The sequence below is a fragment of the Podarcis bocagei genome (genome assembly GCF_964188305.1).
Source record: "Podarcis bocagei genome assembly, chromosome: 4".
NCBI lineage: Eukaryota > Metazoa > Chordata > Lepidosauria > Squamata > Lacertidae > Podarcis > Podarcis bocagei.
In genome coordinates, this window is record NC_138128.1 from 13512023 (window position 1) to 13537584 (window position 25562).

The window sequence follows — 25562 nt, forward strand, 5'->3', positions numbered from 1 at the left end:
TCATTCAGTTGTGTCCAACTCTTCGTGACTCCATGGACCAGAGCACGCCAGGCACTCCTGTCTTCCACTGCCTCCCGCATTTTGGTTAAACTCATGTTTGTAGCTTCGAGAACACTGTCCAACCATCTCGTCCTCTGTTGTCCCCTTCTCCTTGTGCCCTCAATCTTTCCCAACATCAAAGGAAATGACCTCTTTTGGGGGATTACTTTGGTTTTGGGGTGACCATTAAGTTGTTACAGGGAAATATCTTCTCCCTGTAAAACACCGTATGTCTGTTTGGCCAAAAAAAAAAAAAAGAGGAAAAAAAGACTCTGATGTGTGCTCTTTCTATATAACCATTAGAAACCTTTGAACCAGTTCTTTATGTCTTTGCCTAGAGCACAGTTACAGACCAAAGAAATGAAAGGTTTTAAAGGTTACTGAGTGCTGGAAGTGTTCACATTTCATCAGTACCAAATTATTTAGCAAAGGTGCTACCATGATATACTGGCCTGCTTTGAATGTACATATCTCAGCTTATTAAGTTGAGATATGCACAAGACCGGTGTCTGACTGCTCTGCCCTGAGACTAGGGATGTACATCAATCCATTCTGACATTTGCATTTTCAACTGGTATTTTCTGTTCCACTCCCATTGGTTTTATTTTGCACAAATCTTTATTCATTCCCCGCCCGTACATTTCTTTTTCAAGCAACACATATCACGACCATCAATAGATAGTTACAAATCAATTACCTTCCCTGTATGTTCCCTTTAAAGTCAATGTGTTTCCAGAGAGGTCATCTTTTGCAGCGACGCCCCCCCCCCATCTCGTGGTACCCGAAAGACAAAGTTAAAAAAGTGACTAATGGCCCATCACAAAACCCCCTCTGACCGAAAATGGTAGAGAAAGCAAGAGAGGAGATCTCAAACGATCCTTAGATTGTCGCAATGGTGCTACTGGATAAGAGCATGAGAAGAAATTTATTGGATCTGGTCAAAGACCCAACTAGTCTAACATCCTGTCCTCAAAGTGACCAACCAGATGTCTATGGGAAGCCCACAAGCTGACTCTTCCCATCTGGGATTCCCAACAAGTGATATTCAGAGAGATACAGAATACAGTGGCAGTAATAATATAGAGCTATTCTGCATAGTAGAAATTGATGGTCTTATCCTTCATAAATGGATCTAATCCTCTGTTCAAGCCATCTAAGTTCGTTGCCATCGCTACAACATATAGAATCATAGAGTTGGAATAGACCACAAGGGCCATCGAGTCCAACCCCCTGCCAAGCAGGAAACACCATCAGAGCACTCCTGACATATGGTTGTCAAGCCTCTGCTTAAAGACCTCCAAAGTAGGAGACTCCACCACACTCCTTGGCAGCAAATTCCACTGTCGAACAGCTCTTACTGTCAGGAAGTTCTTCCTAATGTTTAGGTGGAATCTTCTTTCTTGTAGTTTGGATCCATTGCTCCGTGTCCGCTTCTCTGGAGTAGCAGAAAACAACCTTTCTCCCTCCTCTATGTGACATCCTTTTATATATTTGAACATGGCTATCATATCACCCCTTAACCTCCTCTTCTCCAGGCTAAACATGCCCAGCTCCCTTAGCCGTTCCTCATAAGGCATCGTTTCCAGGCCTTTGACCATTTTGGTTGCCCTCCTCTGGACACGTTCCAGTTTGTCAGTGTCCTTCTTGAATTGTGGTGCCCAGAACTGGACACAATACTCCAGATGAGGTCTGACCAGAGCAGAATACAGTGGCACTATTACTTCCCTTGATCTAGATGCTATACTCCTATTGATGCAGCCCAGAATTGCATTGGCTTTTTTAGCTGCCACGTCACACTGTTGGCTCATGTCAAGTTTGTGGTCAACCAAGACTCCTAGATCCTTTTCACATGTACTGCTCTCAAGCCAGGTGTCACCCATCTTGTATTTGTGCCTCTTATTTTTTTTTTGCCCAAGTGCAATACTTTACATTTCTCCCTGTTAAAATTCATCTTGTTTGTTTTTGCCCAGTTCTCTAATCTGTCAAGGTCGTTTTGAAGTGTGATCCTGTCCTCTGGGGTGTTAGCCACCCCTCCCAGTTTGGTGTCATCTGCAAATTTGATCAGGATGCCCTTGAGTCCATCATCCAAGTCGTTGATAAAGATGTTGAATAAGACCGGGCCCAAGACAGAACCCTGTGGCACCCCACTAGTCACTCTTCTCCAGGATGAAGAGGAACCATTGATGAGCACCCTTTGGGTTCTGTCAGTCAGCCAGTTACAAATCCACTGAGTGGTAGCATAGTCAAGACCGCATTTTACCAGCTTCTTTACAAGAATATCATGGGGCACCTTGTCAAATGCCTTGCTGAAATCAAGGTAGGCTACATCCACTGCGTTCCCTTCATCTACCAGGCTTGTAATTCTGTCAAAAAACGAGATCATGTTAGTCTGACATGACTTATTTTTCAGAAATCCATGCTGACTATTGGTGATCACAGCATTCCTTTCTAGGTGCTCACAGACTGTTTGCTTAATGATCTGCTCCAGAATCTTCCCTGGTATTGATGTCAGACTGACTGGGCGGTAATTATTTGGGTCCTCTCTTTTCCCCTTTTTGAAAATAGGGACAACATTTGCCCTCCTCCAGTCTGTCGGGACTTCGCCTGTTCTCCAGGAATTCTCAAAGATGACTGCCAGTGGTTCTGAGATCACATCTGCCAGTTCTTTTAATACTCTTGGATGCAGTTCATCTGGACCTGGAGACTTGAATACATCTAAACTAGCCAAGTATTCTTGTACTATCTCCTTAGTTATTTTGGGCTGTGTTTCCTTTGCTGAATCATTTGCTCCAAATTCTTCAGGTCGGGCATTGTTTTCTTTATTGGAGAAGACTGAGGCAAAGAAGGCATTGAGGAGTTCAGCCCTTTCTGTGTCCCCTGTTTGCATTTCACCATCTTCTCCTCTGAGTGACCCCACTGTTTCTTTGTTCTTCCTTTTGCTATGAACATACCCAGAAAAGCCTATGGGATTGAATTCCATAGTTTAACAATATACTCTAAAAAAGTTCTTCCTTTTTCTGTTCTGAGTTTTGCAAAATTCGGGTTCTTTGGACGCCCCCAAGTTCTGATCTTTCAGACTTCAGATTTAATGGTCAAGGAAGACAGGCTTTTATTTAGATGGCAATACATACTGTTTTGTATACTACAAAAGTTGGTCTGCACAAAGCCTAGCCCTGACAGCACCACTGGGTTAGTAGCTAAGTGACGGTAGTGAAAGACTTGTGTGCGTTAAATTATCACCCAAAAGTTTAGCTGCAGAGCTCTAGCATGATGTGATATGATATGGTAGCAAAGTTCTGCTGGCTTAGGTCATTTCCTCACTTTATTTTCAAGCCCATGCCATTATTTTGCAGTGCCTGCTAATATTACAGAGTGCCCAGATCTATTCCAAAGTCTATTTCTAGACTCAGCTTGTATGTGTATGTGAAATTCCATGAGGTTAGATGTGAAGATGAATTTGTTGTTTAAGTTCCTTCCTCCAGCAGGCAAGAAACTGAATCATTTTATTTCTACTGACCTTGTCTCGTTGAAAGATGAATCAATGAATCAAGTTATGAATGGTATATCATGAAAAAGTGATTTATGCTGGCCCAGTTCAAATATGATGTATTTCTTAGGGTCCCCCTCCCCCTTACTGTTGCATCTAAAGATTCACCCAACAGATAGTCAGTGGAGACTTGGCTGAAATAAAGAATTCCTTGCTTTCTGGAAGTCTGTTATGAGTACTTTCTTTTTAAAAAAGCATTTTACACTACCCACCCACGGCACAACATTTCTGCTAAAATTATTCTCACTGAACTCCTGACTATGAAACATATTTGCTGATGGAAATACTTTTTAGTATATGCATTTTTGTACACGTTACTCAGGTGGAGAACCGTAGTGTAAAATTCAGAGAAATGTGAATTTAATGTACATTGAGAATTAAGGAACACTGTAACTTCCAGCATGTTCTCAAGCTTTAAACTAGGCTGAATCCACAGCCTCTCCAAATGGTCCTGGGGGAGACCCTTGTCTAAAATCTTGGAGAACCACTGTCAGTCCACTCCTGCTTCTTCCCCCAAACCCTAATTAATTTTATCAGCCTAATTGAGAAAATAGAGCTTCTTAGTTGTTACTGTTTTAAAACAATTGGGCATGGCCACCTTACAGCAGAGGGATTTGCTGCTAGATATGGATCTACCTTCTGCACATCCCTGTTTTAATGAAACTATGCTTTCATTGGCTCAAATTCAGAGATCTCAGGGAATCAGTGGGCTTTCCCACTGCTGGTACAGGCTGGTATCTGATAGCTCTGCAGATGGTTGACAACATCCTTTTTGACTCATTAGGACCAAGCCTTGTCCCAAGCCAGACAACTGGTCTGTCTGACTCAGTAGTGTCTATGTTGACTGGGAGTCGTTCTCTAGGACTTCAGGCAAGGGTCTTTCCCAGCTCAGCTGAAATTTCTAGGGATTGAAACTGGGATACTCTATATGCAATGGATTCTCTATCACTGAACCTCGATCCTTCCTAATTCCTACTTCCATTGGTTGGAGTCCACTCTGCACTGGTATTATCCTAAGATTAAAAATGTATGGGATGGACATAATCAGTCCATCAATGCTACACCTTGAAGTGAAGGGTAAATTGATTTTTCTTGTTCATCAAGGATAACAAGTTGTAGATCATCTTTCCCTAACCCGATACACTCTAGATCAGCCTTTCTCAACCTGTGGGTCCCCAGATGTTGTTGAACTACAACTCCCATCACACCTAGCTAGCAAGGCTAGAGCTCAGGGACGATGGGAGTTGTAGTCCAATAACATCTGGGGACCCACAGGTTGAGAACCGCTGTTAGATGCTTTGGTCAATGCTTCTAATCACCCACAGCCATCATGTATGTACTGGGGATGGTGGGTATGTCTGGGCACCAGGTTGGGGAAAGCTAATTTAGAGGACATAATTGCTAACTGGACCACGCTGAGGCACAACCCTATGCATGTTTCTCCCAACAAATAATGCCGACATCATAATACTGTTGTTGTACGACACTATAGTGTGGCCACATTTGGAATGAAGGCAACTCCCCATTCGCACACACAATTTTTTGGCCCTGGAAGGGGGCAGAAAGGGGGCAGGATGGGGGCAAGGTGGAACTGGGAGGGGCAGGGCGGGCTTATGCGTGTCCTGCCAACATGCACAGTGTCTGGGAATGCAACCCCAGTGCAAATGGGGTAGAGTTCCTGTGCTGTGTACGGTTCTGGTTGCCTGACCTCAAAAAGGATATTGCAGAGTTTGAAAAGGTTCTGAAATGGGTGACTCAGATGATCAAGGGGGTGGAGTTAACTCCTGCATGAGGAAAGGTTGCAGCGTTTGGGACTCTTTAGTTTAGAGAAAAGGAGAGTAAGTGGTGACATGAAAAATAATGTTTTTTTTTATAAAATTGTGCCTGGCATGGTGAAAAGTTTGTCTCCCACTCTTATAGCCCCAGAACTCATAGACAGCCAACAACGCTAAATATTGGAAGGTTACAGAACAAATGCTTGTTCACACAGCGCATCGTTAAACTCTAGTGTTCCCCAATGATCCTTCAACATCAACTTCGTTGTACTGGTCATGTTATGCGGATGCCTGATTATCATCTTCCAAAGCAACTACTCTATTCCAAACTTAAAAATGGAAAGCGTAATGCTGGTGGTCAACAAAAGAGGTTTAAAGACTCTCTCAAGGCAAATCTGAAAAAGTGTAGTATAAACACCGACAACTGGGAAACGCTTGCGAGCGCTCCAATTGGAGAACAGCCTTTACCAAAGGTGTCATGGGCTTTGAAGACACTCAAACTCAGGACGAAAGGGAGAAACAAACTAAGAGGAAGGCACACTTGACAAATCCACATCACCCGGAAACCAATGTCCCCACTGTGGAAGGACATGTGGATCCAGAATTGGCTTCCACAGTCATTTACGGACTCATTGTTAAACCTGTATTTATGAAAGACAATCATACTCGGCTACGAGTGACCGCCAAAGAAGAAAAAGAAGAAACTATGGAACTCACCCCCAGAGGAGGCAGTGATGACCACCAACACAGATGACTTATAGAGAGGATTGGACAAATTTATGGAGAAGAGGACTATCAATGACTGCTAGCCATGAGGGCTATGCTCTGCTTTCACAATTGGAGGCAGCCATGCTCTTCACTTTCTGCCATCAAGATGACACAACCTTGATGGCAGAAAGTGAGGAGGAATTAAAGGACCTTTTAATGAGGTTGAAAGAGCTCAAACTATGGTCTGAAGCTCAACATCAAAAAAACGAAGATCGTGGCCACTGGGCCCATCACCTCCTGGCAAATAGAAGGGGAAGAAATGGAGGCAGTGAGAGGTTTTACTTTCTTGGGCTCCATGATCACTGCAGATGGTGACAGCAGCCATGAAATTAAAAGACGCCTGCTTCTTGGGAGAAAGGCGATGACAAACCTAGACAGCATCTTAAAAAGCAGAGACATCACCTTGCCAACAAAGGTCCGTATAGTTAAAGGCATGGTTTTCCCAGTAGTGATGTATGGAAGTGAGAGCTGGACCATAAAGAAGGCTGATTGCCGAATAATTGATGCTTTTGAACTATGGTGCTGGAGGAGACTCTTGAGAGTCCCATGGACTGCAAGAAGATCAAACCTATCCATTCTGAAGGAAATCAGCCCTGAGTGCTCACTGGAAGGACAGATCGTGAAGCTGTATGTTACCATAAAGCACCAATGCTGCAGCAAGCAAAGGCTCCAGCAGCTCAGTCAGCTGCTTGTGGCTGGAAAGCCAGACAGGATGTTTGTGACTGTTGCCATGGGAACAAAGGGGCAGTCCAATCCGTACTGAGCACTGGATGTTAGCTCAGTGTGTGTGTCATATGACCTGTACTGGAAGTACATGGGTGGAGTTTCTTCTTGCTGTTGTCGAGTGCAGACGTGTTTCTCTGTACTGCTATGAGAGACAGAAATAAAAGATGTAAATAGTTTTCTGTCTGCTTCTTTCCCCTCCTGGGGGACACCAAAGGGGAGAGAGGGTGAACGGTGTGTTCCTCTCACACATCTGAGATGAATCGCCGGGACCTCGCCTGCTTATCAGCAGAGTGGAGACGCGGGGAGGTCGACAGGAATATCTGCCGGTGCCTACGCTGTGGCACATTCCTCTGACCCAAGCAGAATTCCAACAGAGTGCTCACTGGAAGGACAGATCCTGAAGCTGAGGCTCCAATACTTTGGCCACCTCATGAGAAGAGAAGACTCCCTGGAAAAGACCCTGATGTTGGGAAAGATGGAGGGCAGAAGGAGAAGGGCACGACAGAGGACGAGATGGTTGGATAGTGTTCTCGAAGCTACCAGCATGAGTTTGACCAAACTGCGGGAGGCAGTGGAAGACAGGAGAGCATGGCGTGCACTGGTCCATGGGGTCACGAAGAGTCGGACACGACTAAACGACAATGATGCTTCTGAAAACCAGTTGCTGGAAACCACAGGAGGGGAGAGGCCCCGTGTCCTTGTGCCCTGTTTGCGGGCTTCCCTTAGCCATCTGGTTGTCCACTGTGAGAACAGGATGCTGGACTGGATCAGCCTGTGGGCTGATCTAGCAGGGCTCTTCTGTTTTTATATATCAAAGCTGTACTGCAGCCTTAAATACAAATTAATCCAAAATTATGTGGTTGAAATGCACTGATACAATTCTTGAATTACATCACCAATTTTAAGAGCTATGACATAGGATTATTTCTTAATATTTTTGGTTGATGACTGGTACACTGGCACAACACTCCATAGCCTTACTTTCTTCTCCTTTCCTTTTTCCCCTCGCCTTTTTGTACCACATGGGGATCACTCCCTACTCTTTTCTTAATGGATTGACTTTACTGAAAAAGAAACTGTAGGGGGCAATTATAACTTCTATCTAGGAGAAGACTAATTTTAAATTACTTGGTTATTATAAGCCAAATGAGCATTGTAGAGATTCTAGTTAATTACACTAATTAAAAGGGGTTATCTTGTCCTTGATTATTCTTGCCAGTGGTGCAGTTTAAGCACTGAAGCAGAAAAAAAGAGCAATTTTGGATGTGAAGGTTTCTACAAAAGCTTGCATTCTTGATAAGTGCTAATGACCCTTTTCTTTGTCATCTATCTCGGTGGGAGTGTAAACACAACTCAAAGTGTAGGTTTATCTCTAGTCTAGCCATTTGTTTTCAAAAAAGCCAATGGGAATTTTAAAATAAACAAATAAATGAATGATGATGATGATGGAGCATCTTAGTAAGAATTCAGTCCAACCACCGTCCCTCCTTTCTGCAACTCCAGGAGGAATAATTAAAGCAACAACACAGAGACCCCAATCCAGAAAAGGAAACATCTACACATCAAACATCTCAAAAGTGGTCCACTGACATGGATGCAAATGTGAAAACTATTTCCATCCACACCATAATATAAGTTTCAGTACCATTGAACTGACTGGACACATCTTTTGATGTAGAGGGCACTGCAGAACTTCACCTGCAGCCATATTGGGGGCGGGGTACCAGCGTATAATCCAAAATCACATGACACAGCAAGCTTCCTGAACCTAAGCAGGCAAGGGATTATATGTCAAGCCTAAGAATAGGAGGTTGCCAAGGCTGCCAGTATACGGCTGGGCCCAATTTAAGCTGCAGACCCATAAAGCCTGATGTATGGAGCCAATTCTGTGCTCCCGCTGATGTGTTTGCACCTTACCAACCTACTTGCTGACTTGTTCCTCCCCCTCTCCCTCCTAGTAAGCAATAGCAATCTGCACTGCCAGGTGCAGGGTCGTCTTACCCATAGGTGCTAGGGGTGCAGGGCACCCAGGTGCCGGGCTCTCAGGGGCACCATGCCGAGAGTCCAGGGCCCAAGAGTTGAGTCTGGAGAACAGCCCACCCATCAGTCAGAGCGCCACGGTGGGCTCTTCTGCTGTGGGCGGCTCTGCGCCACGAGTTCGGGGGCAACCAAGCCAGTGAGACACTGAGGTGACTGGCCAGCTCTGCCCTCCTGCACACCTGGGACTGGGCAAGCTTGGGGGGCGCTGGGCAGGTCTTTGCACCCTGGCACCGCATATGCTTAAGACAGCCCTGGCCATGTGAGCCACTTCTGTCTTGGGATCCCAGTACCTGAAGGAGCATCTCTTTCTTGATGATTCCACTAAGATCCCTAAGATAATCCATGGAGACCCATCTCTGCATGACCCCTCCAAAGGCAACAAGAAAGGGGGTCGTGGAATGCAGTTCACCTAAAGAGGCCCAGCTGGTACCCTCTTAACATCCTTTGGGTGTCAGTTTAAGACCTTTGTTTTCTCAAAGTGTTGGATTAGTTTGATAGTAACTGCGCTCGTGATAAAGGAAGGGTTTCTGTTCTTTTCGCCTGTTCATTTGCTAGAACACATTCCATACATTCCATACATTTATTCCATAGTTTGTCTATACTGGATTTTTAAAATTATTTTTTATGGTAAGTCACCTAGAGGTTAGGGGATTTGTACATTTAATTAATTGATGATGACAACAACAACACCTTGAGTTCTGTGATGGAGATAATGTGGAATTGAAATATTATTTTAAAAAATATACTCATGGAGATGACTAAAACTGGATCAGGTCAGTTGAAAGTGCATATAGTTTAATGTGTTTAAAGAATGCAAATGTCCCTTGTATTCTTCTCCAGTTTGGCTTTATGTGGCTTTGCTGGCTCACTCTAGCCAAAATGTGAGATGTCAACTCTCTCTCTCTCTGTGTGTGTGTCTTTTGCTATGCCAGCTCCAAGCAAATATAGGATCAGACCTATAGTCTATGGATCAGACCTCCATGGAGGACTGGGGGCCTTTGGATCTGTAGCATCATAGGGCACAGCTGACCTCCAGTCAGTTGCATTGTTGCTGCTTACTAGAAGGCAGTGGAGGGTCAGCGAAATGACAGGGAGGTCAGCGCAGTGCGAGTGCACCAGCACAGTCATTCTGTCTTTCCTGCCAGTGCATTTGCATTCTGCCAACCTCTCTGCCATATCACTCCTTTTACCTTCTGGTAAGCACCGATGACACAACCAACTGGAGTATTGGCACCCCAGCAAAGCTAGAACAAATGCTAGCAAATTCCTTGCATAATCAAAGCTAGTATGTCAGAGAGCAGTCTATGCTAGAGCCTTTCTCCCAGCTAGCATTGTATGAACAGGGAGACTTTTGTATGGGAGTATTTGAGCATTCAGCCATCGCCTCTTCCATTTCTTGGCTTCGGTGGTGCTATCCAATAACACTTCATATGATGTTGAGCTCTGTGACTGTGGATTCAAACTGTCACCATACCCCAGACTTCACTCACTTCACAAACTGCTGCCAGGATTTATCAGTCAACCAACATACCATTACCAATGCTTTGGTTTCAGCGATTTATAAATTGAGCTGATATTCTCAAGCCGCCATTCATATTTTACCAAGCGCAGTTAATTGGAGTATTTTCTTCCGTATTTGTCATTAGGCTGAGCCAGCATTTTGAGGTGTTTACAGACTAATTTATTGATAAAATTAAACAGTATATTAAAACACAGCAAATTAAAAAGATTTCCACAGCATTCATCAGTGCAATGTACATTATATTCAGATCTTCATAATCCAGTTTAATCTCTAGAAAAGAAATACATAATTCAGGGGAAGAAAAATATTAATTTTACAATCAAAACTGCTGTCATTTATTGTGTACATTTCAGTTCTCAGTGTCTTTCTGAATTAACACTGTTGTAATATAAAAATCTGGTAGCTGTAAGAGGAAATATATGCTTTCTTAATAAAAATACTGAATGTAGAATCTACTTACATTGATTCAATAGTATATATATTTAATTTTTAAAAAATACAAATTCTGAGATAGAATATATATATATATATATATATATATATATATATATATATATATATATATATATATGAGAGAAGGTGTGATACCCAGTCTCTAAACCCATATTTTAGGAGGTTATAAAAATCAATCTTTCATTGCACACTTTCCACATCATGTGAAATTTATTGCTTTACTAGTTTCACTATATCAAAACTATGGCTTCTGTGACATGAGCCACCTTTTTCAACTCTAGCATGGGTTGTTTATTAACTTGAGGGTGTAGTAGGGGATACAGGATATATCAGCATTGTTTTTGGAATGATTCTTCAGGGAAATGTGTGGCTTTAATTCAAATAACTCAGCAGACAGATGTTACCCTGTGAACTGGTGCAGCCTCACTTTGGTTCACACCATTTTGTACCAAGCCGAGATTTGTAACAAGACCCACCGTGCAAAATGGTGGACACATTCTTCTGAAGCACACCACGGGATGAATGTCTGAATTCATTTGGTGGCGCTGAGCCTTGGGCTTGCCGATTGGAAGGTTGGCAGTTCGAATCCCCATGATGGGGTGAGCTCCCGTTGCTCAGTCCCTGCTCCTGCCAACCTAGCAGTTTAAAAGCATGTCAAAGTGCAAGTAGATAAATAGGTACCACTCCAGTGGGAAGGTAAATGGTGTTTCCATGTGCTGCTCTGGTTTCGCCAGAAGTGGCTCAGTCATGCTGGCCACATGACCCAGAAAAACTGACTGCGGACAAACGTTGGCTCCCTCGGCCAATAAAGCGAGATGAGCGCAGCAACCCCAGAGTCGTTCGCGACTGGACTTAACTGTCAGGGGTCCTTCACCTTTACCTTTAAGGCAATTACTACATGGCATTATTGCACAGACAGGCAGCTATGAAAAATTATTTAATCCTCTCTAGTCAAAAACAGCCCCCCCCCCCTCCTATATTGCCTCTTGGATACAATCCTGGTGTTTTTTTTTCTTTCTGATAGGTTTGTTATCCTATATTATATTTTGGGGACATAGAATAATAGGATTGTAGAGCTGGAAGGGGCCACCTAGCCCAAGCCCCTGTAATGCAGGAACGTAGGGCTCAAACCTACGACCCTAGGATTAAGAGTCTCATGCTCTACCGAGTGAGCTATCTAACTGAAGCCTTCAAGATTCGATGGCAAGACCCACTGAAGTCCCTTTGGGGCTTCCATAACAGGCCAATGAGGATCAAGCCATAAAACAGAAGAAGAACCCTGCTGGATCAAGCCAACGATGGCCCACCTAGTTCAGCTTCCTGTTCTCACAGTGGCCAACCAGATGCCTATGGGAAGCCTGCAAGCTGGCCCTGAGGACAACAACTCTCTCCCTGCTTCCAATTCCCAACAACTGATTAAAGGCCTCTATTAGACTGGACTTTTGAAGTTAAACAGCATCAAAACAAGCAAATTTAAAGAAAACCGGCAAGATGGATTGAGGAAAATTTGGCTGTGGACTTGAGACCTCCAGGCCGACAACATACAGACTGATGGACATGGGGAATCTAAACCAGGGAAGGGAGGGGGAATTCTAGAATCCAAAGGCTATGTAATCAACTTTTTGAATCTTCTTCTATCTTTTATCTTTTATCTTTCTATATAACTTTGGTATTTTGATTTAACATGTTTTGGGGGGAAAAAAGGGGGAATTCGTGGAAGGAAACGGGGTAGATCTTGGGGGGAAAATCTTTTTTCTATTTTGTTAAAGATGAGGAGTGATGTTAAGATTGTAATTTAAATTGGCTAATAGGCATAACATATTAGGTTTAAATTGGGAATGAGAACTTGTGGAACCAACTTAGGGAAAGGGGAATACAGTCGGGAGGGGAAGGAGGGAGTCCCAGAAAGAAGGTTATGAAAATAAGGGTTTAAAATTGGTCTCTCTTTTTCTTTCTTTTCTTTATCTTTTCTATTCTTTCTATTCTGTTATTATTGGAAATTTTAATAAATATGATTAAAAATAAAAAAACAATTCCCAACAACTGATTCAGAGGCATAGCGCCCCCAATAGTGGAGGTACAACACAGCCTTCATGACCAGTAGCCATTGGCAGCTTCATCCTCCCTGAATTTATCTAAAGATCTTTTAACACCATCTGAGTTGGTGGCCATTGCTACATTTTGTAGCACCGAATTCTATAGTTTGGCTATGCGCTGTGCGAATTAGTGTGTCCTTTTCTCTGTCCCGTATCTCCCAACATTCACAGCTTCGTGTGGTTGTTGCCTCTAAGCTGGTCACCAACACTGACTTGCTGGCAGGAAATGAAATGGACATGAGATTATCAATGGCAAAGCACCCCAAGAATGCCTTTGTAAGTGGGACTTCTTGATACCTTGCAGTAGCACTCAGAAAGCAAACCAGCGCAGCATGCATTGTGCTAGATTCGCAGCTCCGTAAGCGCATACTGCACTGCCAGTACATACTATGTTGGATGATGCCAGGGGCACAATTTCAAGGTTTTAGGTGGCTGGAGAAGAAATGATTTCTACGTCCATGATGGAAGCAACATTGCACAGCAGATTCAAAGGCCTCCTCTAGAAAACTAAGGTTAAGCAGAGCATGTCTCTTAAGAGCATTTGCTGGGCCTGCTATCTTACCATCATATATGCAAACAGAAAACTCAGGTGATGAATTATGATGATGGCTATGTACCCAAAATGTGGCTATGCTGAAACAAGACGTGGGTATCAGCATGCTTGGGGGAACCTCTGAGGTTTCCAGAAGTGTAGAGCTATTCAGCAGTGGAACTGACTCCCACAAGAGGTGGTGGACTCTCCTTCCTTGGAGGTTTTTAAACAGAGGTTGGATGGCGATCTGTCATGGATGCTTTAGCTGAGATTCCTGCATTCCAGGGGTTGGACTAGATCACCCTTGGGGTCATCTACCAACTGTACAATTCTATGATTCTATGAAAACTGCTAAGGAGGCAATGTCCTGCAAAACATCTGCAGCAAGGGCTGAACATTCCCAGTGGCCATGGAACGCTGGTCAATTGTTTTGGGAGTGGGTGGCTGGGGTGGGGGTCAGAATGGAGCATTATGAAGAGGGCATGGCTGGCTGGCTGGCATACTGAAAATGAACACTCCACACTGCAATGCTACTTATAGCTCCTAATAACCAGAGGTAGATATTAATGCCCTCTCCTCCCCACACACCTCAGCCCTGATCTGCACATCTGCTTTTTCTGGAGAAAAGAAGAAGACAGGGATAGTTCACTGCAAGTTTCTAAAAATGTGCACTTAACTGCAACAGCAGACCTACATTTTTAGGCTTCTTCACAACCAGCAATGAGGCCTGGGTAACCACTGTAATCTTCTTCAATGGGATTTTTCCATGACAGATCACGTTTTAAAAAATATTTTTTTTACTACATCTCAGATTGTGAATAAAATGGCTAAACTAAATGACTAAATTCAGAGCTTCTTTCCCCGTGGAAGGAGGGATGCTCAGCTTACTATGCACCGCATTTTCAAAGCAGCATTTATATATATATATATTAAAAGTAGTCCTAATTCTACCCGAGTCTAAATGGCTAAAACTTCCAGGGTGCAATGAAAAGCTGCTGTTTTTTAAAAAAGAAAAAGGCAAGACCCAGAATGAACTTCTCTAAGCCGAACAGTTCTCCCCACAGTACATTCCAAACAGGCAGATTTATTGTGTCTTTGGAATGCTATTACAAAAACCCCATTCTACTCCTTCCATTTAGTGCCTTGCATACCTAGAGCGACTCTATAATAAAGACATAGTAAAGACAGTCACCCCGGTGCATTATATCAAATGCACTTTAGACGGAGTCAGTAAAGAATCTCCTTCCAGAGAGAGACTTGTACAATACTCAGTACAATACTGCCGTCGTTTCACTTCTGCCTGTCACAGACATTGAAGGCATCAGATAATAGGCAGCATGCAGTCTTTAAAATGAAGAAGAGCAAAGGGAGATTTGAAGTCAGGGCCTCTAAACAATTTAAAAGTGTGAACGCTGCCTTCGTCAAATGTGCTTCACGGCTAAGTTCTCGCGCAGCCCCTGGACTTCAACATGGAGCTGCAACATTTCCTGCTCTACCCCAGTGAAGACAGAAAAGGGGACTCACAGCCTTTTACACAACATGGATGCAGGATCCAGGCTGCTTTCAAACCACCTTGTGTATTTGTTCCCTTTCACATAGTCAGCCATTGTGAATGAATGCAGTAAGCATCAATACAGCCCAGTTTCCAGACCAACTGATGTGATGCTGTGGGCTGACTCGCAACGCTTGGTTTTCTGTACCTTCAACATTATGGCTTATATCCAGTAGGTTGTTTATGGTAGTCAAAGGCACTCACACTTCTGCAAGGCTGGTTTCATAGCTTCCTGCTCAAACCTGTGCCACGTTTCATACTGTTTCAGAATCAGAGCCTCCACCCAACCCTGAGGAGTGGCTTTGGAAGGGCACCTGGGGCTGCAGAGGAGAGGGGGTTGGGAAATCCATTTTTTATGAATGGGAAAGCTTTGGTCCTTCAAACGTTGCTGAACTACAACTCCTGTTAGTCCCAACAAGCATGGCCAATGACTAGGGATGATGGGAACTGTAGTTCAGTAATGTCCAGAAGGCAAAGGTTTCCTTGGACTTGTTGTATTGCTACTTTGATTTTTCCAGGGTTCCAGCGAACCTCTACAAGTATAGGTAATTCCCCACTTCAGGAGATTATTCTCCAGGTGGGTAATCAGGATAGCCGAGGGTGCAGAGCATCCTCACGAGTTTACTTAACGTGAATACAGAATGCTTGAAGAGGGCTTAAGGCACTAGGCAGTTTTGTGTGTGCTTTGTGATTGTATATACATCTGCTTAACACGCACATACTATAGATTTTACGGTTTTATCCCCTAAGACATTAAAAACAATTTACAGCCCATCATGAACTTAGTACCCAAATCCCACTTCCCCCGTATTCTTATTACTTGCCTGACTTGATTGTATTTTATCTTCTTTATGGGGGCACTAAAATATGCACGAATAAAATCATGTTAGCTTATTCATTATCATTTCATTTTCATCCACCTTAAACACACAAATATAGAAGCCATAAAGTTTCCTGGCTGCGGGATCATTCAACACTGTTTGTTATAGACTGGATACTGGCAAATGACTAGCAAAGAATGCCTCAGCAGTCTGGTGATGCCTGTTGAATTATTACTTTTAAGAGAAAATTTAATTTATTGCTGGTCAATACCAAAATGAATCCAGATGACATTGCCTGTTATGATTTACTGGCACCTTACTTTATCGATGCTACTCAGAGGCCCCAGAGGACATGTCATATCAATGGATGCAGTCTTTAGCATACTTACTTAGGTGAAAGAACTCATTGAAATCAATGGGACTTTCTTCTGAACAAACGGGTTTGGATTGTGGTGAGCTGCCGGAGATGGGGGGGATGTGTACAGCTGCCAGCTGGCTTGCTGACACTAACTGATGCCCCCACTTCCCTTGCAGGCTCTGACATTACATGAATAGATTGAACATAGGAGTCTGGCAAAAGAGCAGGAAAGAGGAAGCTGGTCACCTTCTCTAGTTTGTAATGGGAGGCTGAGAGAGATAGATAGATATGACCTTCTGTAATAAATGTCTTGCGTGAGAGAGAGCTTCACAGATTGGAAGAGGAGGAGAGACCAGCCCCAAACCTCAATAACAGCTTTTACATTTGCCCCGGCAGCTAATCCAGTTATCAGCCACTCTTCTCTATTAAATATAGGTCACAACTTATTTGGAGCAATGTCCTGTTATCAATCTAGCCAAGGCCTCATATTGAGCTTACGGGCACTTGAAGGTAGCAATCAGTGTTGGAATGTAGCTCACGATGACCTTTTGCAAGGGCTTAAAAATGATATTTGAGAGCTCACTTCACCCATCCACGCTTAAGAAAAGAGTACCACAGGTTTGTGGGTGCTTGTGATATTCTCTTTGAAGGCCACCTTCAAGTTTGGCTGCCTCCCACTCTGGTGGGTAAGTAGAATTCACAGGTCATCAGGCATCATAGATGGAGCTTTTCATATTGCCCTGGAGCCTTGCAGCTTGCTGGCTGTATCCAGGCATTATTGCTTCCACAATCCATCTTCTCTTTGCCCCTTGATGGCCTTCAAGAGGAGTTGGGAAGCTTTCACTCCCATTTTTGTTGAACTGCAGTTTGCTGTGTTGTCCGATCCACACAAGCTGTGGCTCATTTTAATTATGATTCACTTGAAACAAGCCAATCTGAAACTAAGTTTTACAAAGCTGGCGTGTTGAAACAAACCACGGTTGAAATTAACCACAATTTTGGACAGAGCACTAAACTGTGGTTAATTGAAACTGGAAGCCAATGCTTCAAATCTCCTCACAACCAGAGGAAGGGGCGGGAAAGGAGAATAAGAGCTCTGGGAAGACTAGGCTCATTCTCAGCACATAAACATTCAGCCACAGTAGACTGTGGTACAACCTGAAACCTGCATAGTGCCTCACAGGCACTAAGTTGAATGCCTGCTTCCTTCTTCCACCCTCCATCTTAAGTCTCCTCCCAACACAAACACAGATGGCTTTTCCACCAGCCAATTCTCTCTCTCTCTCCCCTCTTCTCCCCACTTATTTACCATCTAGCCTGATGAAGAGTTCTGCAGAACGCAGAAGTTTGCACACTATATTCTGGCATTTTTGGTTGACCTAATAAATATATAGACCTAATATGGATTCTGATGGATCAAACTAGAAAATGTTGCTTAAAAATAGATCAAATACTTAAGGAACGTAGTTCTAGAATAATCATGAACTTATGAAATTTCCAATTAATAAATGCTAGAGCCATGGACAGCATTTGAAAAGTGTGCGTGTGTCAACAAACCTAACAGGGATACAAGAAGAACATATTTAAGTTCTCACTGAGAATCACACATTAGACAAGACCTCACATCAGGGCCAGCCCACTCACAAGGCTACATGAGGTGACCGCCTCAGGCGGCAGGATCCAAAGGGGCAGCAAATCCTGATGTCACTCTTTATTCTGGGCCGGCTCACGCATGAGGCAAGGTGAGCTCACAGTGAACATCTCAGGTCCCTGAGTAAATTGATCTACATCTATAGGAGCAAAGAATGTCCCCAAATATTGCAGCCCACCTTCAAGCTGCTGAAAGGTGAACTCTTAGTGCACCATGGCCATGCTTGTATCACAATGAAACTCAAAGCCATTGGTTTCTGAATATGTACTGGTTCTTGACAGGAAAACAGAAATCTCTCCCTGTTAGGAAACTGAATTCAGGATACCCATGACGCTCACCATGGATTTGCCATTTTCAGTTGCATTCCTCCTGACAGCCCGACTCCACTGGTGCCAGTTTTGATTCCACTGGGAATAACTTGCCTAACACTTCACTTATATTGGGAGGTCAGCCAACAATTCAGGGGGTGAAACAGGATTAATTTCTGCTATATACAACAGCAGTACTTTGCATCCCCAGCTGTATGTGACATGACAGTAGCCATAGGTGTGTTCAGGTGTTTGCCTGAGCATGAGTATGGAACACCAGGATATGCCTCACAATGTTGTATGTATGTTGCCATCTTGGTTGTAGCCAGAGATTAAGAAGGAGAAATGTAACCACATCCAACATTGCCAATGTTATGTCTCCTGGGCAGACAGTGACAGCTATAGTCCATAAACATCTCTTTCTTATCGGAGAACAATACTAGCAACACTGTTTTATGACTCTGACTAACCTTGTCATCCACAGGAGACATGATTGACTTGCTAGCCACCTCAAGGTGAGGAAAGCTTAATTCTTAATGCTAAATGTCTATAAAACATAAGCAGCTTGAAAGTGGTCTGCGAATACAAAGGAGGGATTGTTCAGTATTGCTGGTGGAATTTGACAGCCAGACCTGGCTTGCTGCTAGTTAAGGGTAAAGTATGCTTATAAATAAGGGGTTAATCAGTGAAACCTGAAGATATTTATGACGGAAGTTTTACAATATCCATACAGGTGCCTGTAATCAGCACAGTGGCACTTGCAAAGTGCCCTCATCACTCTGTAAGGTTTCATGACCAAGATCCACTAGTTCTGCATCAACTTGCTCTGCTGTTGACTCTTTTCATTGAACAGCAGTCCCTAATGCTACCTGACAAACCACTGTTGAAACGGATAGTTTCACCAGAAGTTTGTGATACAGAATGGTGGGTGGGCTGCAGTTCAACTGAGAAAGTAAAAGACTATGGATGCATGTAAATTCAGCCCACTAAAGACGTACACTGGTTGTTAGCTTCATCTCTCCTGCTGCAGTCCACTCATTTGCCTTCATGGAACTCAATGCACTTCTTCTTCTTCTTCTTCTTCTTCTTCTTCTTCTTCTTCTTATTATTATTATTATTATTATTATTATTATTATTATTATTATTATTATACCACCCTATACCAGGGGGTATAGGCAAGGGCTTAAATACAAGCCTGATATACATCTCTCTCTCTCTCTCTCTCTCTCTCTCTCTCTCTCTCTCTCTCTCTATATATATATATATATATATATATATATATATATATGGGATTTCTTGTAGAAAAAAGATTTGCCTTGTATCTTTAATATTTGGAAGCTGCCCAATATGTTTCAGATCCGTTCTGTTTCACCCCAATTCAATTCGTTATTTGAGTCCAAATCTGATCTTCTAAATCCAAAGATCTATTTCCCCCCACATTTATGATGATATTGAGTCTTAATCTCCACCCACCCCCTTTTCAATAAAGCAAATGAAATTTTCAGAGATATTCCACCTTATATCTAAGCACCCGCTTAGTGAGTACATGGACTTCCATGAAGATGAACGAGAGGGCTTCTGCAAGGAGGACACAGCCCTTTGTCCTCTCCTGACAGTCACAGCAAGCTAGTCCTTTGCTTTGCAGTCTGCTAGCTTTCGTGGGCTCATTTACAAGGCTGATTTTGTGTGTACCAACACATTCCAAAGAGTTAGCTTTCCTCCATATATCATTCGGAAATAGAAGTACATGATAAATTGTCAACAGTGCAAAAGGCTGCTTCAGATTTATCTAACTGTACAAAATGGTGCTGTGAAACAGGGACTCTTTTAAAGAGTCAAAAAAAGAAAAAAGAAAGGAAAGGTTTCAACCACGTACAATTTCTGGTCCAGCTCAGAGTTTTCCTTTGCAAAATGTAAACAAAGCTCTTCCCTGTGTGTAGGTGTGTGTGTACACGTGAAAGAGACAGATTCCTCATTTGCTTCCCAGTAAGGCAGCCTCAAAGACATTGAGTCCTGCTTTGAAAGAAACCTGAGCTGAATTGAGGCTGCTGAGCACTTTCGACAAGGCTGCTTGAAGAGTCTCATTTGACTGATGCAGCTTGCAGTGTTCCACCGCCTCTAGCAGTACTGAAAATTGGTGTGTCCTTTCATCCAGCCTGTAAAGGATGTTTCTGAAAAAGAACAATAAGAAACAGTAAATGCTTGACTCAAACAGATGAAAACAGGTATCTGAAATCATCTGAAATCATCGATGATGCCCCCAGGTGGCAGCCACGTTTTACAAATGATACACATTACCTACTGTAACATTAACCCGCTCAGAAGTCGACTGTGTATATTTTATCTGCCTTCCCAGAAGTGTGCCCCTTCATCGCTCCAGGAGCGTACATCTACAAATCTTATCAAAGGAAACATCGTCAATCAGGATGAAATATATATCACAGCCCCAGCCCCACGACATCCCACTAACATTTTCTCATTGAGAAGAATAACAGCCTGATCCCCATACTCAATAGTTCTTTCATCTCACCGGGGTGTTCCCCATCCCCAAGGAACTAATGTAAATCTTACACGGTTGTAAGTACAGCCATGCAACACCTCCCCAAAGATTTTCCCAAATATTATTGCCACGTCAAAAAGTAATATTGTGTGTTTGGGACAGTGAACCACAAAATTGGATACATAATTTTCACAAGGGGAGGATTTTCTGAAATGTTAGTTTATGTGATAGTTTGGTTCATGGATAATGCACAGTGGGCTGATTGGTTAGCTGTAACATACAGAGTGGGGTTGTTTCTGAATGGAGTTCCTCATTCCAAATCAAATGGACTTGTGATAAAGTGTTTTGATAGAGAAAACTCAGAATAACTCCAAGACCAGAAACAGTGCTTTAACTACTTTGCTCAGACCCAGAGACCTCCCGCCTAAATAAACTCACACTTGACTCAAATTTTAGTTTTGGTTTTTGGCAGAATTTAGGCCACAACTTTATTGATTACAGAAAGTGAGTGGTTGCATAGGCTCTGGTTCAACTAGCTCCCTGCACCCTTGCAGGTAGCGCTGACCTAGAGCTCTATCATAGGTCAGCCAAGGGTAAACACCTGAGGTAGGCGGAAAGCCCGGGAACAGGATATGTCCACTTCCCAGATGCTCCCCTGGACTCAGGCACGGGCATAGCCCCCTCTCGGGGGTTGACCAAACCAAGTTGAGTCCTTGGATTCCTTTAATGGAATATACTTCACATAGGGATGGCGAAACTGTTCTCCCATCCCTATCACCTGAACCAGTGCCTATCCACAACCTTACAAGTTGTGACAATTTGCTACGCGGCAGGCGAAACCCAAATGGCAACAGCCAATCTGCCAAGTGGGGAAAATTCCTGCCGTGCCCCTGCCCCAACGACAGACAACACACGATGGCATAGCAAGGTCAATCACAAAATGCCCTAAATATAGGGAGAGGTGGGCGAGTGTTCCGATGCACGAGCTGAAAGAGAAAGCTCTGGGTCACGTGCATAGGTATAAATAGGCCCCTCGGTCCAATTAGTCAGCTCCCCATTGACCAGATTAAACCCAGCAATGAGGGACCTACCAATCAGGTGTTGTGGCTGCCCAATATACCCACCCACAACCAGGAGGTCAGTCTCCAGGTCTCACCGCAACACGTGCCCTCTTTTAGGGAGGACACACTTTAGCCACAGTGCTTGATAAAGCATTCAATGTATTTCTGTTCTCAGAAGAATGTAAGAAAAACCCTGTCTAGTTCGGCATTCTTTTCTCCAACCAGGCCAACCAGATGCCTATGGAAAGCTCACAAGTTGGAACGGAGAGCAACAGGGTTCTCTGCACTTGAGCTCTCCAGCGACTGGAGAATGGAGATAGAACATAGGCATCCTCACTTGTAGCCAAGGATAGCCTTTTCCACTATTAATTTGTCTAACCATCTTTTAAAGCCATCCAAGCTGGTGGCCATCGCTACATCTTATGCGAGTGACTTCCACAATTTAGCTATGTACTGTGTGTGAAGAAATAGGGGAGCGGGTGGCGCTGTGGTCTAAACCACTGAGCATCTTGGGCTAGCTGATCGGAAGGTTGGCGGTTCGAATCCACGCAACGGGGTGATCTCCTGTTGCTCTGTCCCAGCTTCTGCCAACCTAGCAGTTCGAAAACACACTAGTGCGAGTAGATAAATAGGTACCGCTCCAGTGGGAAAGTAAGCAATGTTTCAGTGCGTTCTGGTTTTCGTCATGGAAACCGTCCATTGTGCCAGAAGTGGTTTAGTCATGCTGGCCACATGACCATATGAAGAAATACTTTTTTTTTGTCTGTCCCGAATCCACAACATTCAACTTCATTTGGTGTCCCTGAGTTCTAGTATTATGAGACAGGACCCAAACCATGGATTCATGTGGCAAGAAAGGAAAGATCTGGAAGAACTTTCTGACAGTAAGAGTTGTTCAATGGTGGAACAGACTCCCTCAAGAGGTGGTGGACTCTCCTTCCTGGGAGGTTTTTAAGCAGAGGTTGGATGGTCATCTATCATGGATATCTTGTTGAGATTCCTGCATTGCTGGGGTTAGGAATAGATACCCCTTTTAAAAAAGATTTTTAAAAAAGAAAATTGGAAATTATTCATGTAAGCAACAACAGTGACAAGAATTATATTAGCACAAGCTTGGAAGACAGAAGAAATGCCAACGAAAGAACAATGGCAAGGGAAACTTACGGAATATGCAGAACTGGCAAAATTAACAGATAAATTACATGAAAAGGATAACAAAGGCTTTAAAAGAGATTGGGAACCATTTACAACATACATGAAGAAGCAACATAAAGAATTGGACTCACTGGCAGGGTTTGAATAAACAAACGCAATTGCATATAACAAAAAGTAAGATTATATGTATGGGGATTTTTGGGGGAAAACAACATGCAGGGTGAGTAATATGGAGATAAAACAAAATGGGAATATGAGGGAAGTCTGGGGGGAGGACATGGATAATTGTTAGAGAAATATTGTTAGAGGATGTATACATGGAAAAACCAATACAAATATTATTATTATTTTTAAAAAGGAAACCCCTTGGGTTCCCTTCCAACACTACAGTTCTATGATTCTAATGTTTTTGGCTTTTGGTGTTTTATTTGTGTTTGTTTTAATTTTTGTGAGCCTTCTTGAGTTCCAGTTCTGGGGGAAAGGCAGGATACAAACAAACAAATGCGTGGAGAAGAAGCTGCCTTGTGGTTCAGATTCTTTGTGTGCATGAAAGGGGATGGGGTATAGAGAGCAACCTTCAGCCATGTGTCCCCAGATGCTGTTGGACTACAACTCCAATCATTCCCAGGCAGCTCAGCCAGCGGTAAGAGATGATGGGAACTGCAGTCCAACAGCAACTTGAATCACAGAAGGGGAGCAGGAAAAGCCACAAGACCTTTTTTCCTGGAAAGCAAGAGAACTTATAGCTTGATGTCAGCTGTGCAGACCTGCCAGTCCCTGTGCAGTGATGCAAACCACTTCAAGGCATTCTGGAGGAAGTCCCAGGTGCCCTAACTGAAGGCAGCCTGGATTATAGAGATGGAAAAGTAAGGTACGGTAAGCTGAAGAACACTGCTTGAGAGGGTGAGAAAGCAGCAAGAAGCTGGAGAACAGGAAAGGGCTCCCAGTCGAATGGTTCCACTGTTATTCTTCGAAGCAAAGCTATTATATGTCTCTTGTTGTAAGCACAGCAGGATTAAAAGCATTTTTGGAAGAAAAGCAAAAAAACAACAACCCAAAAAACCCTACTCAGTTGGTTTCCACTAGGCTTTGGTGGGTCTGTTAGAGCAGGTAATAAATGTTATCTTAAAGCAGGTGTAATCACTATCCTAATTAGAGCAGTATGTAAATATAATAAATCTCTACCCAGGGGCACCTTTGATTGTAAACTATATTGCGTGATGTTGGAAAATAATGGTGGGGGGGGGGAGAAGGTTGGTGAGCGATTGCAGGCAGGAGTTTATCATCAAACACATACAAAGGAATTCATAAAATGAACGGACAGAGGAGGGGAAAAAAATAACAAAAGAAAGCAGCTCAGCCAAGACACTCCATTAGTAACTTAATTACATGACAGGCCCAGTGGCAACTCCAAATTAGTAATAAAACTGCCAGCGATAGTCACCCAGAAGACTACCAGAGAGTATATTCTGCAGATCACTATCGGAGACGTCTAATTACTATTCGAAGAGGGGGATTGGCTAAAAAAAAAAGTGACAGGTTAAATGGCAACTTAGAAAGTGCACTTGGAAATGCTTCCTTTAGAGTCTCCTTTGCATAAAGGCCATAACTTACCCCACAAAGACACTAAAACCAGCATAACGGAAACATTTTAAATTCTTCGCTGCCTCTAAACCGTGGTTGGGTGTAAATACATCATTGTAGCTGGGCGCTGGAAAACATATAGGACAGCGATGGAAAATCTGACCAATGCTCTCCCTTCCTCAGAATTCTTTCAGCAAGATTGGCCAACCAGGTACCAGGGTCAATCTTTTGCTTTATGAGCAGCTGAAATACAATGTGTCAACCAATACAGACACAGTAAGAGCTGTTCAGCAGTGGAATGGTCTCCCTCGCGAGGTTGTGGACTTTCGTTCCTTGGAGGCTTTTAAGCAGAGATTTGATGGCCATCTGTCATGGATGCTTAAGCTGAGATCCCTGCATTGCAGGGGGTTAGACTAGATGACCCTCAGGGTCCCTTCCAACTCTATGATTCTATTATTTAAGCAACAAAAAGCTCCAAAACATCCAGCAGGGGGTTGTCTGCCTCCCACAACCCTTTAAGTCTTTGCAATAATCAATTACTGTTGTGACGGAAACAGCATGGCGGCAGCTCAGCAGTAATGTTGCCATCATGCTGTTTCCAACATTGCAGTGTTATGTTGGGACAGCAGGGGTAGTTTCTGCATACATCCCTCTGTCCTCTGATGTCATGGGCTGGCTGGATGCAGAAGACTGGTGGGAGGCACCAACTGGGGAACCCCCAAGGGAACCCCCAGGGGAAGAAGGCTCAGAGCCAGGGGCATTGGTGGAGGGACAACGCTGAGTGGTCAGAACGAGAAGAGGGAACAGACTGGGGGTAGGAGGAGGAGGAGATGTTGGAAGCTGATTAATGAGACAAAGAGGCTGGAGCAGAGAGCAAACCAGAATCAGAGGCAGGAGAGGATGGGACCAGGAGACAGAGATGAGGTTGGTTGCTAGAGTCCAGGGAATCTTCACCTCCCATCTCCCGGTACACAGAGAAAAATGAGGAGGGGAGAGCAATGGGACACTAGACGAGGGAGCCTTAGATGGCTTGGGAAGGACCCAGGGAGAAGGAGTCTTAGAGAGAGGTGGAAG

The 25562-nt window shown here is 43.5% G+C and overlaps 1 protein-coding gene across 5 annotated transcripts in view; it reads right to left on the reverse strand.

Annotated features, from left to right (window-relative positions):
• Positions 1-19454: 19454 nt before the first annotated feature.
• NAALADL2 (N-acetylated alpha-linked acidic dipeptidase like 2) overlaps positions 19455-25562 on the reverse strand; it is a 659014-nt gene continuing 652906 nt past the window's right edge. For all 5 annotated transcript variants that reach the window (XM_081190167.1, XM_081190168.1, XM_081190169.1 and 2 more), the window contains one exon: positions 19455-20359. In XM_081190167.1, coding sequence (XP_081046293.1) covers positions 20161-20359 — 199 coding nt within the window. In that variant the 3' untranslated portion in view covers positions 19455-20160. The remainder of the gene's footprint in view (positions 20360-25562) is intronic.